At 38.7% G+C, this 15343-nt stretch overlaps 2 protein-coding genes across 9 annotated transcripts in view; both read right to left on the bottom strand.

Annotated features, from left to right (window-relative positions):
* Nucleotides 1-444: 444 nt before the first annotated feature.
* LOC115263320 (uncharacterized) lies at nucleotides 445-2102 on the bottom strand (the record flags this gene model as incomplete). The annotated part of the gene is made up of 1 exon (XM_029866584.2): nucleotides 445-2102. A coding segment is annotated over one exon (939 nt), but the record flags the coding sequence as incomplete, so codon positions are not given.
* The window catches only part of LOC109415875 (NAD(+) hydrolase sarm1), a 280580-nt gene continuing 266477 nt past the window's right edge, over nucleotides 1241-15343 (bottom strand). For 7 of the 8 annotated variants that reach the window (XM_062852884.1, XM_062852886.1, XM_062852887.1 and 4 more), the window contains 4 exons: nucleotides 12628-12719; nucleotides 10585-12547; nucleotides 3671-3837; nucleotides 1241-2271 (listed from right to left, as the gene is read on the bottom strand). In XM_062852884.1, coding sequence (XP_062708868.1) covers nucleotides 2103-2271; nucleotides 3671-3837; nucleotides 10585-12547; nucleotides 12628-12719 — 2391 coding nt within the window. In that variant the 3' untranslated portion in view covers nucleotides 1241-2102. Of the gene's footprint in view, nucleotides 2272-2323; nucleotides 3319-3670; nucleotides 3838-10584; nucleotides 12548-12627; nucleotides 12720-15343 lie in introns of those variants that run through there. The other variant, XM_062852885.1, reaches the window with a different exon arrangement.

The raw sequence follows: 15343 nt of genomic DNA, 5'->3' as shown, positions 1-15343 counted from the left end.
ATGGGCCTATTTCCTACACGTTTTTGAAGAATTTTGCCTATCTAGACGAATTTCGCCGCCTACATCTATGCTTGTCTTTTAACATTATGTATTCTGATGTTTTCTGACGTCAATAATCCAGTACCTTACGTCAGGCTTTAGTGTATATAGGATGTTTCAAGATTACTCCAATACCACAGTTGAAGTATGGCGTAACCAGATGTATTTGTCACATGTAGCAGGTACACGCCTTTGGACAATCTAGCCCAGAGGACGTGGCGAGATGCAGTTGCCCGGAACGCCTTCAGTCCAGCAGTTGCCCAGATTGCCTCTGAGCTATGTAGTGAACAGCAGAAGTTAGCCCGTCACAACCAGAAGCTGGTTCCTGGGTTCGGCGTTGACTACACTGACAATAAATACAATTATGAGGTCAGTTCGGATACAGATAAATTCGCAACGCACTAATTGCTTTTTTGATATACATATATTTATGATTTGAATTAGTTACACTTCTGGTTGTCATTTTTTAAAAACCATAATACATCCTGAAAATGAACTGTACGTGGCATTAAAAAGCACATGGATCCTGCTCTTCGTATCCACTAGTAGTTAAATATAATTCACAATGGAGTGCGCTATTCTATAAAATGACACATTTCTGTAGCTATAAATAACGAAAATATATGAATATTAGCTAAGACCGGAGTCTCGCGCACCAAAGTGCCTATGTATGTGTGTATGTTTGATTCGATTACAGTTATAAATATTCAAATGTATAACCTACGATTGCAACTAAGCCTAATAATGGTTAAAATAATATATTTTACTCCTTTTCATCGCTCGCTCAATCGCCAAGCAATCACATTAGTTAGATCCAGCTAAAATACCTGATTCTGTCCGTACATTTAGTCAACTCATGAAGCGTAGCATGGCGTGCTGGTGTTCTCTGAATCGTTTACGTCAGTGAAAATTTGAAACAGGTACGATAAAACATTAAAAAAGGTCATAAAAGGCATACATCTTCGCAGTACTATAGTTACAATTATGACTTAACTATACTTAGTTTAGTTCTACAAGATCACATTTTTTTCAGTAAAATTTTAAAAACTTTCGTTTGAGTTAACGGACGAATTGCGTGTGGAGAGTTGGATACTTGTTGCTCAGATATTCGAGAGATTAAGTGTCTACTTCTTCATCAGCGATTTCACCTTCTTGACGTATTTGTTGATGAAAGGCGTATTGGACTTCTTGCTCACCGAAGTGGTGTCGCTTGTGCAAGCGAACGAATTCAGCGACGAGTTCGTCGACAGTACGTCATCTTCAGGCGGTGCTTTGTCTTCTTCGATGTCATGCTTCTTCGCACGTGGAGTGCTGTCCACGGTGATGGTTTCGTTTTCACAGGGTTGTTCGCCGCACGACTCAGGAGATGCCGTATCGATACGAGGGTCGGGCGTTTCGGGAGTCTCAGGGCTAACGGGTTCGACAAATCGAGGATTAAAGCAAATGTTTCCCACGATTTTCAAGGGAGATTGCGGTTCAGTTGGGGTTTCCTCGGATACGAGGTTTTCCATGCTCTGCGTATTGTCGAGAAAATCCCTAAGATCACGGTCATCGTCGAATAAGTCATCCATGCTGCGAGATCTGCGGTTTTTGGTTTTAATAGACTCCTCAGTTGGTTTGGCCGGTTCCGGCGTAGTGTCGGCCGATACAGTGTCGGGGAGTCTCGAATCCGTACGATCTTCTCCTTCAGAGGGTTTCTTTTCTTCTCGTAGCAGTCCTTCATAGCTATGGCAGCGGTTCTCAATTTTAGGAGGTAGTGGGGGTCGCTGTGATGCTGCATTCAACCCAGCCGCAGAACTCCTTCGCATTTCGGAGGCTCGAATGTTCCTCGCTATGCCTCCCCCGAGGGCAGACAGTTTGGAGCTTGGGAAGCGTGAAGTTCGACCGGTCGTAGCGTAGCTACCGACACCACCTAGAAGCTGTCGAGCTGGGCTCGATGATTTGCGGTACCGGTTCGCTGCCAAGCTCGAAAAATAGCGGGATTGGTTAAGCGAGGAATTCGACCCACTGCCCGGTTGTTGGGACTGCGAGAGACCAGAAGATCCCACTGAAGGGGTATCTAGTCATTCGTAGTTACGGTTTTCTTTGTCACTGCTCTTACCAGAGTCGTTGCTGTGCATTCGCTGGTAGATGGTCGGCGTCGTTGGCGTTGAATCGCCGGCTGGTCGGTTCAGCAGATTACGGAAGTGATCCGTGGAACTGCAACGGGTGTTGGTCTCGGCTCGCATGAACCTGGGGAGAGAAAATGGGATTCATGTTAGACAAGTTGCTGGTTTAGTGTTAGGGTATTAGTTGAATTTTTTTTGGAATTACGTTTCGATTTGCGTTAACTGAAATAATTGTTGAAAATAAACGATTTTCGTTGCATAATGTGGAATTACGTGGTAACAAATGGTTTTATACTATGCGCAAGAATCGAACAATAGAACGATATCTAAATTAAAATAACGCAGAGCAACGTGGAGCTAAAATTCTCTTTGAGAGATCGAAAATCAGTCATAACCATATGAGCCTACATATAACATTTATGATAGTTTCAAAAAGAATTCAGCCTCCACCCCTGACTATGATATGAAACCGGCATTGATAGAATAATAACAGAAAACACCGTTTAGAAAACTTATTCGAAAAACACATTTGTGGTTTGCATACCATGGTCATGCTGTGTAGGAAATGAGTTCCATTGAATAATATCTCTGATAAAGATGCTTGAAAAAAAAAACGTTCTTCATACTATCTACCATGGTATTCATATCACGCATGTGCCCAAGGTATTAGACTAGATGAGTCATAATTGATAATCAAAGAACACTCGCCTCTCAGGGATGCCAGGCGCCACTCTAGGTGGAACTCATCACGCTTACTGCTGGGCTCATCGTTGATCCAACGGTGGGTGTCCCACAATCTTTCTTTTAACACATATCATACCAACAACCGGAATACAGTCTTCTCGAACTGCGCAACTCTGAACACAAACACATAGAGATGAGATCAGCAGGGAAGTTTTTTTTTCGCGAGAGCTGACGGCAGTACTAGTGATGAGTGGTTGGTTAGCGCTAGTGTGAACTGGTAGTGATAGCAATATTTGGTAGTATAAAACACACATTCACACACACAGTGGACAGTTCTAACGCTTGTCTTGGTCATCGTGAGATCATGCTCTCTTGAATACAGTTTGTTTTTGGTCGCCGAAAATCGGAAATTCAAATTTTCTAATAGCTCGATCTTTGCGACGACGCGCTAGAGCGACCGTTACGGTTAAGGGTATTCCGTATGTACCTGCGGGCGAGGGAGAGAAATGCGAAGAAACGATTCAGAACTCATGGTGTTCTTAGGCGGCTTAGGAAGAAGGGAACAGCACTCATAATTAAGGGGCTACCTACTCAAAATCAAGTGGTTGAAATCATGTATGGAAGTGTGAACTCAAAATTGCAAGTTTTAAAAAAGTGCTCTTTAGCGGCGGGTGTTGAAGGAAAATAAAAAAAAATCGCATGCATCTACGGAACATAAGGATGTACCAGGATAAAACCCAATAAATAACAAATGAAAACAAATATCTTCTCATAAAACCCGCAGTAGGAAATCAAATGAAAGGTGGTTAATTAAGACCACCCAGTTGATCATAGCTTACCTTTCCAGTTTGTCCACGCATGCATCCTGATAGTCATGAATCCACCTAACGCCATTGAAGTGGCACACCCCACGCATATCTTCCGGCAATCGCTCCTGATCTGGCCACTCGAAGTTGTCAATGATCGGGATAATGTTGCAGTCGGAGTTCAATGCGGCGACGATTTCCTGTGAAAAATTATGAACAGTTGTTAAATATGTCTATCTTCAAACACGAGTTTTTTGGTCCTAATGAGTTTTGGTCTTAAAAGTAGAGGAATTACAAAAAGAGGCTTTTTTTTTTGCGCCCACCACTCACCCCAATTGTATGCTAAACTAAATATATCTAATTTGAGTGATTGAAAAAAAAAAAAATAAAATGTGTGCAAAAATAGAGAAGACAGTTTATTATGTGCTATAGCAAAAATTCACTTATTCTATCTTTGTAGTATTGCTTTAAATTGGTTTTAAATGTCGTACGATTTCTAACTTGTTTTAACTGTTCCGGAAGTCTGTTATACTTGAGAGGACCAAAATAAGACAGTTTTGTTTGCCCATAACTTGTTGAAGCTCGGGATTGCATTAATTTATTAGCTTGTCTTGTATTATGACCTATACAGGCGTAGTAGAACGTGAAAGAACTTGACGCGGCACAAACGAACGAACTCGGTATACCATGCCACACATAGAAGCAACCTTTTTTTCTAAGCTTTTAATATGATTCTCCCAAGACAGTGTTGAGTCCAAAAGTAAACCTAAATATTTCATCGAAGATACCTTTTCAATTGTATTTGAACCAACATTTGGGTTAATATGGTTGCCAAGTTTTTTTCTAGGACTGTGGAATAACATATATTTAGTTTTGGAAAGATTTATTGCAAGTAAATTGTCGTTGCAAAACTTTATCAAGATATGCAAGTCTTGTTCTTAATCACGAATTACGGAATTTACATCAATGTGCGGATAAAAAATTGCGGTATCGTCGGCAAACAATCGCGGAATGCCAATAAGTGGTAGGTTTCCAATATCATTGATATATGTTAAAAATAACAAGGGCCCTATATTACTTCCCTGTGGGACACCGACGTTAATCATTTGTGATGAGCTCTTTTCGCCATGAATAACTACATATTGTTGCCGATCAATCAGGTAACTCCTAATAATATCATTTGCTACACCTCTTATACCATAATATTCTAACTTCTTTAACAGGATATTATGGTCCAACGTATCGAATGCCTTCTTCAAATCAATGAAAAGTCCTCCCACAATACATTTTTTGTCAATATTTTCAATCAAAAAATCAACGAGCTCAACTATGGCAGTTGAGGTGCTGCAGCCTTTCCGGAACCCGTACTGATATTTATATAAAACATCATACTTGTCGTAAAATTCTAGTATTCTTTTAACCAATAACTTTTCAAATACCTTATTAAATACAGAAAGTGTAGAAATCGGGCGATAATTACAAGGGTTGTTCGATTCGCCGGATTTAAAAATCGGTACTACCTTTGACATCTTCAAGCAATCCAGATAAATTCCTGAATATAAAATTTGATTAAGCATATGCGAGAGAATACTGGAAAACTTTTGAATGTTATCTTTTAGAACGCTTGTCGGAAACCCATCAGGACCGTTGCTTTTCTTGGAATTAATTCCATTTATTATTAGATAAACTTCATTATAAGTTGCCGGCCGGAGAAAAATTGAATGGTTCAGCTGCCTCATATATCTGAAAGTATTAGATTCGCTGTTTTTCGGTATCGTTGCTGCAAGATTGGAACCAATAGTAGCAAAATAGTTGTTAAAAACTTCGCAAACTTCTCTGGTGTTAGTTGTTTTGACACCATTATTATCTAATTCAATGTGGCTTTTGCGTTTTGAGCGCCCCATAATTTCATTAATGTTTTTCCATAGCTTTGAAGTGTTGTTAGTATCAAGCAATTGTTTGTAGTAATTTGATTTGCAAGCTTTTTTGAAACCTCAACTTTTTTTGTTATGTGTTTCAACATATCCTGAGAATACTGATCATTCGGGTTGAATTTGCATTTCTTCAAATATTTATTTTTCAGTTTTATAAGCTGCCATAGATCAAAGGTTAGCCAAGGACAATGGTTAGATTTTTCTTTGACGGTTTCAGTTTTTTTCGTTGTACAACTGGACTGCAGTTCATTATAGGTATTTACAATATTCAACAAAGAGTTCACGGTGTGTCTGGTAGAAGAAATTTATTACAAAAAAATAAGCATCGCTAATTTTTACGTTACGTGAAAGTTGATGCTACTAGCTTTCATTCAAGCCCAACATCGAAATATTCCATCGGGGGAACATTTTCATACAAAAATTGGGTATGTTTGTTAAGTAGAAATAGGGATTAATTTTGTATGGGGAAAACAGTATTCTGAAAAAGTTGTTCGAGATCCCTCGGTGAATTTTTTTGAGGGACCGTGCAAATGAAACCTGAAAGCCTCTATTTTTGAAAAGCGAAAAATTTGACGATGCCCATTTTTTTGTTATGAACCTTTCCTATACACACGCCGTGAGTTATTAATATCATTGGAGCATTCAAAATTTTCTAAGAAATCACTAAACAACGTTTTCAGTTGTCTTTTATTTATAAGATTTTTAGTTAGCACAATTCGTTCTTTTGCCGTGTGTAATTTGAAAGTAGTGATAACAATCAGATGGTCACTTAGGTTTGTGTAGATTGTGTCGTTACGAACACAAGAAAGATCATTTATTTTGGTGATAACATGATCAAGAATATTGCTACTCACTGGACGCGTGATAAACGAATTTGAACATGCAAAATTATAAGACTCTAAAAGACTATTGTAGCGACGCACAACATTATTGTTGGTTAGATTTATAGGGATGTTCATACAGGGGATACTCAAAATAACTGGGACAGGTAAAATTTTCACTTTTCAAAAAATGTTCAACTCACTGTAACTTTTTAAAAAGGGCATCAAATATTCTCAAATTTTTACTGTAAGTTCATCAACTAGTTGTGTATCAGTGGTTCAAATTTGGAAAAGATCGAGCTATTCTTCACGAAGATATAAAAATTCTTGAAAAGGGTATAATTATTCGATAGCCAACTTTGAGCTTTTATATTTCCGGATTCAATGAACTGATTGCAAAGAAATTTTGACCATTCATGACTTATATGATGAACTCTTAAAAACGTTTAACTTAACTTTAAATTTTTAACAAGAGAAAAAGTTATAACGATTTCATTCATTTCACGATTTTTTAGTAAATTCATCAATTTCTAATATGCATCCCATTACTTTCTCAATTTATTAGCGGCTATATTGTAACTTTCCTTCAAAACACATTTATATATAAGTCATTTAGAGGGAAATTAATTGAACTATAATTTGCATCTTGAATTTTGAAACGATGTTGAAGTTTTGGATAATTTGGTGTTTTATTAGAAAAATAATCTAATCGTTATAATTTTCTTCCGTGTTAAGAATTTTAGGTTAAGTCAAAGGTTTTTCATAGCTCATTATACAAGTCATGAATGGTCAAAATTTCATTGCATTCGGTTCATTGAATCCGGAGATATAACAGCTCAAAGTTGGCTATCGGATAATTTTACCTTTTCCTAGAATCTTTATAACTCCGTGGACAATGGTCCGATCTTCTCCAAAATTGGACTACTGATACACAACTAGTTGATGAATTTACAGTAAAAAATTGAGAATATTTGATGCACTTTTCGAAAAGTTACAGCGAGTTGAACATTTTTTGAAAAGTGAAAATTTTACCTGTCCCAGTTATTTTGAGTAACCCCTGTATCTCCAACTATGAAACAAGGCTTGTTGCGACAGGATGATAAAATATTTTCCAAAATATCTTGAAATCTACAATAATCGAAGGAAGGGGGTCTATAAATACCAATCACATCATGTGATAATCCTCCAGATTTCAGTTCGACGTGTATTAAGTGAAATCCATCCAACTCTTCATTTTTTATAATAGTGTATTGATTGGTATCTTTAATGTACATAGCTAGGTCTCCAGAAGAACTTTCACGACTTGAAAAAACAGCATTATATTTCGGAATTGAATACATAGAGCAGTTAGAGGATTTCAACCATGTTTCTCCTAAAACAATAACGTCAATTGACACAACACTCGTATCCAAGAATAAAGCAACATTATCAAATTTTTGTAATTCATTCATTCCCCTAATATTCCACTGAGCGATGTTTAAAGATTTCGTACTCGGTACACAATATTGTGTGTTGAAATCTTCAACACTATCATGCTGAAAATTTATCGTAGTAGCCATTGATAACATTTAATTTACAGAAAAAATAAACACAAGCTTAAACGGTTGATTAAATAGATGTCTTAGCAAATGTTGCAGTTCGCAGAGTATCTTTGATGTTCATCAAATCATGTCTAGATCTAATTGCAGACGGTTTTGCACTGTCGTCTTTCCTAATCCACACAGTTCCTCCCTTACCAGACCAGACATACTTAATATCCATTGACTTTTGGCTTTCTCTCACTTGTCTAAGCAAATCTAACGACAAAGGAGTTAATTGATCTCTGAGTATCACAGTAGTTGGTTGCCCATTTCTAATAAAATGTGGATCAATAGTGGAGGATAGTAATTTTCCATAGTCTTTCTTCTTCTTGCAAACAAGACCTTTAGATTCAGAGTTCTTAAATGTAATCCTAATGGGAATCAGTGGATGTGTTTCTTTTCTAGTTTCATATATCCTTGTAACTGAGTGAATTAAATTGGTACTAGGGGGACTCACTAAACAGATTAAATTGCTGCGTAAGCCATGATATTCTGCTTATTTGAAATGTTTCATGATTTTGCGAATGAAATAATCAAAGATTGCCTTGGTGATCGCGACGTTTAATCAGAATAAACTTCAATAAGCGGTTTACGCTGTTAAGTTAATCCCCCTACTGTTTTTTACCCCGATATGATTAATTACTTTCGCAACAATGTTCTGAACATTTTCGCCTGATGAATAAGGAAGTCCTAGAAGAACGGCAGTGTCGTCATTATCCCGTTTATTTTTCCTATCTACATCCATTTCGAGTTTGTTAACCGATCCTTCTAACGCACTTAGCGAACCCTTTAATTCATCAATTTGCTGCTTCAAAATCTTATTCTCAACTTTCATAGCGTCATTCACAATAGACTCAAACCTATTTGAAAGAAACTCTTGTGAAGCCTCTATTGCATCTTTTAGTTGCTTCATGTCAGATCTGACACCGTGCATTTCAATGTTTAGCGCAGATGATATAGAGCTTTTCACTTCTGCAATCAACGGAGCAACTATTGACGATTTAGTGTTCTGTATTTCTATTATGCGTTGGTAGATGTTAGAGCAATGCGGTGTACAAAACAACATTTTTTCTTTAATTCGCAATACAGCGCTTCCAAGAATGTTGCGACATTTATAGTGAGCTTCCGCGAAACAGTACATACAGGTTAAAATTTTATTTTGATCCTTCTCATGTTTGTTACATATTTCACAGCGCATTGATTCTTTAGACATCGTACAACCAATTTAAAATCAACACTCAACAAAGATAGTAGACTAATGTCGAATTCGTTTTTGAACCTGGGTTGGAACTGGATCGGCGGAAAATGTGTAAACAAACAACGTCAAACAAACTTTAGTACAAGCGAAACCGAAGTCGGGTTGGGGTTGAAACTGTGATCTGATCCAGTTCCAACCCAGGTTGGAACTGAATCAAAAACGAAAACGACATAAGTTTTCTATAGTAAATAAAAGCAAAACAAAAACAATGGTAACACCATCAAAAATAAAATTCTCTATCAAACCACACACACACACACTTCAAATACTATACGGGACAGATCGATATTCGAACATGTATTGCATTTGTACTAAAATGATCGCTCAATACGATTACAAGATTTTATATGTGCTGAGGCATCGACCAGCAAGGAACTCAGAAGGTACTGTGAGAAACTCACCAAAGCTATGACAGGTACTTATAATTTACTGAAGCTTTTCTGTGTTTGCCTATGTACACACAACACTACTTGAATTCTTAGTTATATTGGCCAGCTACGACTATCAGTATGCAGTCACACACAGCCCATGCTAGACAGAGCCATTTGCATGTCCTACTTACAGATTTAGTTAAATACCAGATCTCAATCTACTGCTCGCGGTCCATAGATCAAAGTGATGGTGTAGTGGTCAGTACCGACAAAGATATCGTTTGCGTCATACAGCCTATAGAACAAGGACAAAATAGCAACAGAGCAATCAACAACAGCAGCAGCAACAGTGGTAAAAAAGCAGTCAGCAACTCAGGTCAGCACCAACACAATCACACAACAAAGATCAAAGCTGGAATAACGCCACGATGAACAATATTTCTTCATGAAAAAACGAGCAATATTTGGAAGGAAATGCATATACTTCTATCGCAAACTGTGCACCGATACTAGTACTAACAAAATGAATAGATTTGAAATATTTTTATCTAATATTGCACAACATTCAATCACTCGAAAATTTCACTTGCAAAATAGCACACCTCAACTACCCAACAGTGTTGCCAGTCTGAACGGATACGCCAAATCATCCAAACTATTCTACAGTTCATATCACAAGGTCTACAATTTGTAATATGTAGTAACTTTACGCAGCCAAAAAAAATTGCGATTAATATTATACCACAATGTATTGACTGTTGCAAAACACTATAAAATTGTTTGAGATATTCTAGCTAGAATATCTCAAACGATTTTATAGTGTTTTGCACCTAGGTCACCAAAATTATGCTGGATATTACATATAGGATCTTCCGGGTGCGCTCCCTATCATTTATAGCAATTTCAGAAACTGATACCACCCCCGCCATTTATGAACGGCCTCTAAAAGAACAATATAATTCGGTCACAATTAATGAACTCACCCTGTGCACCCAATCCTTTCCCTCGAGGTCATCCACACACCGCTCCAGGGCGTCCTGCGTCAGCACCAACAGGAAGTGCTTCGCGTGGCGAATGCTCTGCAGCAGGTTGTTATCGAACTTGCCGGCCTCGAGCCGTTCCACATCGATGAACACCGAGAAACCCCTCAGCTCCAGGTGAACCTTCAGCAAACTGGCCAACTGCGAACCGTTGCTGCGCCGATAGCTGACGAATACGTCCAGGTTCTTCTCGGCACTTTTCTCCAACGACAGCGACGAGATTTCGCTGTTTTTTATGGCGTTCAAAATGCGAGACCGGTGGATGGAGTTGGTAATTCCGCAGGCACACAGCAGCAGATCATCGTCCAGGATCTTGATGGATTCGATGTCGACACCGGCGTTCAGCATGGAATACGTGTAGATCGTGTACTCGGGTGCTATTTTGTACAAAAACGAATGCAGATTGTCGGAATCTCTGGAGCTGTAGTCCGCCATTCGTTTTAGATTTTGCAGCTCGCGTTCGAACCGCTTGCGCCGAATTCCGTTCGTCATGCCAATGTCCTCGCGAAGATTGTCCTCGGTCAATTGGAGCAGAAGATCGCCATCGACCTTGGAGTCGAAGAAGTTGTGCTCGTATTCGGAAAATCCGATTTGTTTAACCCATTCTCGGACGTCTTCGGTGGACCACAGGGGTACCTGTTGAGACAGCTTGTGCGGTACTTCTTCGCCGATTAACCGCAGCGCTTGGGCCGCGAACTTCGAAGCGATTGCGTTTGGTGAGCTTGCTACCCGAATGAGCGGTTCAATGGCTCCTATTTCTTTGAAAATGTTTGTGTTGCCTTGTTCTTTCTTGATTCCTGCCTCCATGCAGAAATGGAATGCTGCTAGGTTTCGGGCTTCTTCGCGCTTTGAGCTTAGTACGGGTACCAACTTTTGCAACCAGTGCTTACTTTGGCCGTGAGCGTGTGCCAAATTAGACTTGGCAAATTCGGACGGATTGTGAGTAGTTACGAAGGGTTCCACCAGGTTTAGGGTTCCTGATTTGATAACTTCAGCTTCGATTTCCTTATTCGCTACCAGTACCACAATTGCGAGACAAGCGTAGTATTTTATGTTTTCGTCGTGATGGAAAGCTAGTGGGAACAACCAAGAGGGTACTTTCCTATTGATCATGGCCTCTTGGTTCTCCGCTCCACCGTAAAGTGATAGATTCGCCAAGGCTCCTGCACAGTGCCTCAAAGTTTCGACGTCGTTTTTCCTACATTCAAACAAGACCGCATCAAGACCTCCCAATCGAATCACATTAGAGCACGTGTCTTCACTATGCTTGAAGAGATGCTGTAGAATTCCCGTTCCTACCCTAGATTGATCTGTGCCGCTATTCTTAGTACATACGCATGCCACATTAACCACTTTGTCGAGGCCGTTTTTGACCACGTGCGAACGATTCTCAGTAGTGAGGCACTGTTCCAAAAGTTTCGCCGACGAGAATTGGACCTCCTTGTCACTATCAATGCAGTTTTTCATGAGCAAATCCAACCCTCCGGTATTTCGTAGTGTGTCGCACAGGCTTGCTCCCAGCTCATGGCCATGAGTTGGAACAGCCCAGGCTCGTTGTATGATTTCATTCATTTCGTTCAACAGGCTTGGCGCCATCTGCATCTTCTCCTGCTGCTGTAGATTCTTAACATAATCCGTCAAATGGTTCGAATACTTGTTGATCACGTTCTCAATGTTCACCGGATTGTTGGCGAGACATTCCAGATCCTCAAAGTTCGGAAAGCTCCCGTTGATAGTTCCGTTCATGGTCGACGAATGGGACGTCATCTGCGAGGTAGAAGTAACCATACTACGCGACGAATAGTTGGACTGCGTGGCCGCCGAAACGTGTTTCTCCTGGTTGAACACTCCAGTTGATGTAACCGTTTGTCGTTGTTGTGCCTGGGCGATGGCTTTCTTTTCCGAACTGCGAATGCAAAGAACACACAATCAGAATCGATACATAATTAAGTGCCCTAGCCCAACCCCATCCCAAACTATACCAACCTGAAATGATCGCTCGACACTTTCACACTGTGCGCCGCAATATTATTCGCCTCCGCTTGCTGAAAATCGCCCATCTTCAGGGATCGGGCTTCCTAGAAAGATAAGCACATGGCAAATATTAGTTTTGTCGCGCTACTTGTTGGATTGTGACGAGTTCAACCCCATGGGAGTACTATTACTAGCTATGGCGAAATTGTACTAAAGGTGTAAATGTCGTGTGCTGCACGTCGAGTAGTTCGTGCACGATTGGATCGAAAGTAAGCGATGTAGTGTGTTTGCCGAGTAGGTAACCGTCGTCCGTCGTCGTAGTAAATAAGACGTGCTAATGTGGCGCTCTGTTTACTGCACGACGGAGGCCGGTTATCAATAAACATGAACTTTGTTGGGCTATGGGACAGTCCAGTCTTCGAGGGAAAGTTCTGCCGACTCATCAGTTCGGTTCCAAGGACAATGGTTTACATGAAAGATAATACTTTTCGGTATCATGAACCGTGTACCGTTTCTTATTTGTAAAACCGTTGGGGAATTTTCGATATGCTGGGAACGCATGGTATTTGATAACATTCGCACAGTGACAGCGAAACAACATGAACACGTTTCGATTTTTAACGGTAATTTCAATAGAATAGAATTTGTTAAAATGGTAACAAATGAATCGTTTTCAAAACGTTGATATTTTGTTTATGTTTGTGATTTAGCAAATCTTGCAATTACGAAAAGCATCTGAAGTTATCTGAACAACAGCTCAAGATCCTTTCTATGTTCTCTTTTAATGGATCAATCAAGCAAACTTTTCTACCATTCGTCGCATCCAAACAAAGGCGCCACTATATATGGAAATTGGCATTTTGACAGCAGTCAGTCGAGTTATGTCAAACACACAAGGCTACGGTGGCGCTATCTGTTCATTCCATAGCCGTTTAGGTTATTTTAGTGATCCATTAGGCCTAAAAATGTTTTAAGTAAATTCGAATACTGAAACTTATCTGAACTACTGTTGAAGTGAAATCTCCAGCACTGATGTTTTGTTCGCTACTGTAAAAGAACTGTTATCTTACTCTCATGTAGGTCTGTTTAAGTTGTGATATGAATTTGAAAAATAGCTGATTACTTTATATTGATTGATACTAGTTCGGTACTGGGCACTTAATCAAACGTGCTGATAAGAAATGGTCCCAAAATTAATACATGGACGATATAAGTGACCAATAGTGCTGATACGGATCCGTTTATCACAAGGCCGGCCAATATTTTACAACAGTCTTAGCTTTGAAACATTTGATATGTTGCACAATATTACACTGAGTCATCTTGAAATACATATATTCAATGCGGTTTGAGTGATGAAAAAGCCGTTTATGCAATTCAGTATCATAATTTACATTTTATTTAACTCATTTCGGTATCATAATGGCCATTTTTTCCGAACTTACTCATTATGCAACTGAAATGAGTTGCATAATGAAAAATAGTTGTATAATGTTCATAATGCAACTCATTTGAGTTGCATTATGAACATTATGCAACTCAAATGAGTTGCATTATGAAAAAGTCATTGCATAAAATTTTGTATGGAACTCGTTGCAAAACTCGATTTTTTCAGCACTCTTCGTAATTATCCAACTCGGCAAGCCTCGTTGGATAAATGTACGACTCGTGCTGAAAAAATCAACTTTTTGCAACTCGTTACATAAATAACTATAGTGAAACCGGTTACAGAATAAGTAATACCCTGCTTCAAGATTCTACAACCTGATTCACTGAGACCATGCGAATAGTGATTTGATTTCCGGTAAAATTCGCATTAATTTCATAATGGAAATTTGCATGATTTATTTGAGAATAGAGTACAGTATCGATGAGTGGGTAGGGACAATAGAAATTCGCGGCCAAATTTCCCAAATTTTGCGGGCCAACATTGAGAATTTTGCGATGATTTCGCGGCACCATATTTTTGACCGTATCGTTAAAGAAAACACCAATTTTGCATGCGAAATTAATAATTCACTTGGATTTTGTGAGGCGTAATCATAAATTTACAGGAAAAGTGGAAAATTTGATGAACAAACAGGAAAGAAGTAAATGTAAAATGCATTAAACTTTTATTTTGCCAGATTCGAAATCGAAAATTATATTACTCTGTTAAAAGTTATCAGCTAATTTATGTATACAAATTTAAAATTGTTAGAATTTTGAGCTTTTTTTTTTATAAATTTTCCCAGATTTCGCGTCATTTCTTAAATTTTGTGATCATTGCTCAATTTCGCGAAATCACTATTTTCCAATGTCCTAGACATAACCTACGTACCAAAAAAGTTGGGTAGAACTATCAATGTATTACCCTACTCATGATTTTAAAGGAAAACTCAGAACTTGGAACAAACGTTTTGTATGTAAATAAAGCTATATTTGAAGAAAAAGGATTTAAGCTGTGCCTCAACCAAATCTTTACCAGATATTCAAGTCTGCAGTCTACCATGATATTTTTTTTATTGCAGATAATCATGGTTTGAGAGCTACTCTAAGAATGGATTCTTTGAGGATTCTTAGAGGAATACTAAGCGTTTATTTATTAATGCACCTACTAGCGTAAGTAGTTTTTCTTCTTTCTTTATATTGAAGGATAATAGAGGAAGCACTTGCCTCCAATTTCTTCCCGGTCTTTCTTGTGAGTGAGAAAAACATAACCAAAAAGTTATCAAAAACACCCTAAATT

This window comes from Aedes albopictus, chromosome 2 (genome assembly GCF_035046485.1).
Source record: "Aedes albopictus strain Foshan chromosome 2, AalbF5, whole genome shotgun sequence".
NCBI classification, from domain to species: domain Eukaryota; kingdom Metazoa; phylum Arthropoda; class Insecta; order Diptera; family Culicidae; genus Aedes; species Aedes albopictus.
The sequence above is the reverse complement of the archived record's forward strand: the minus strand, read 5'-3'. Positions and strand labels throughout refer to the sequence as shown.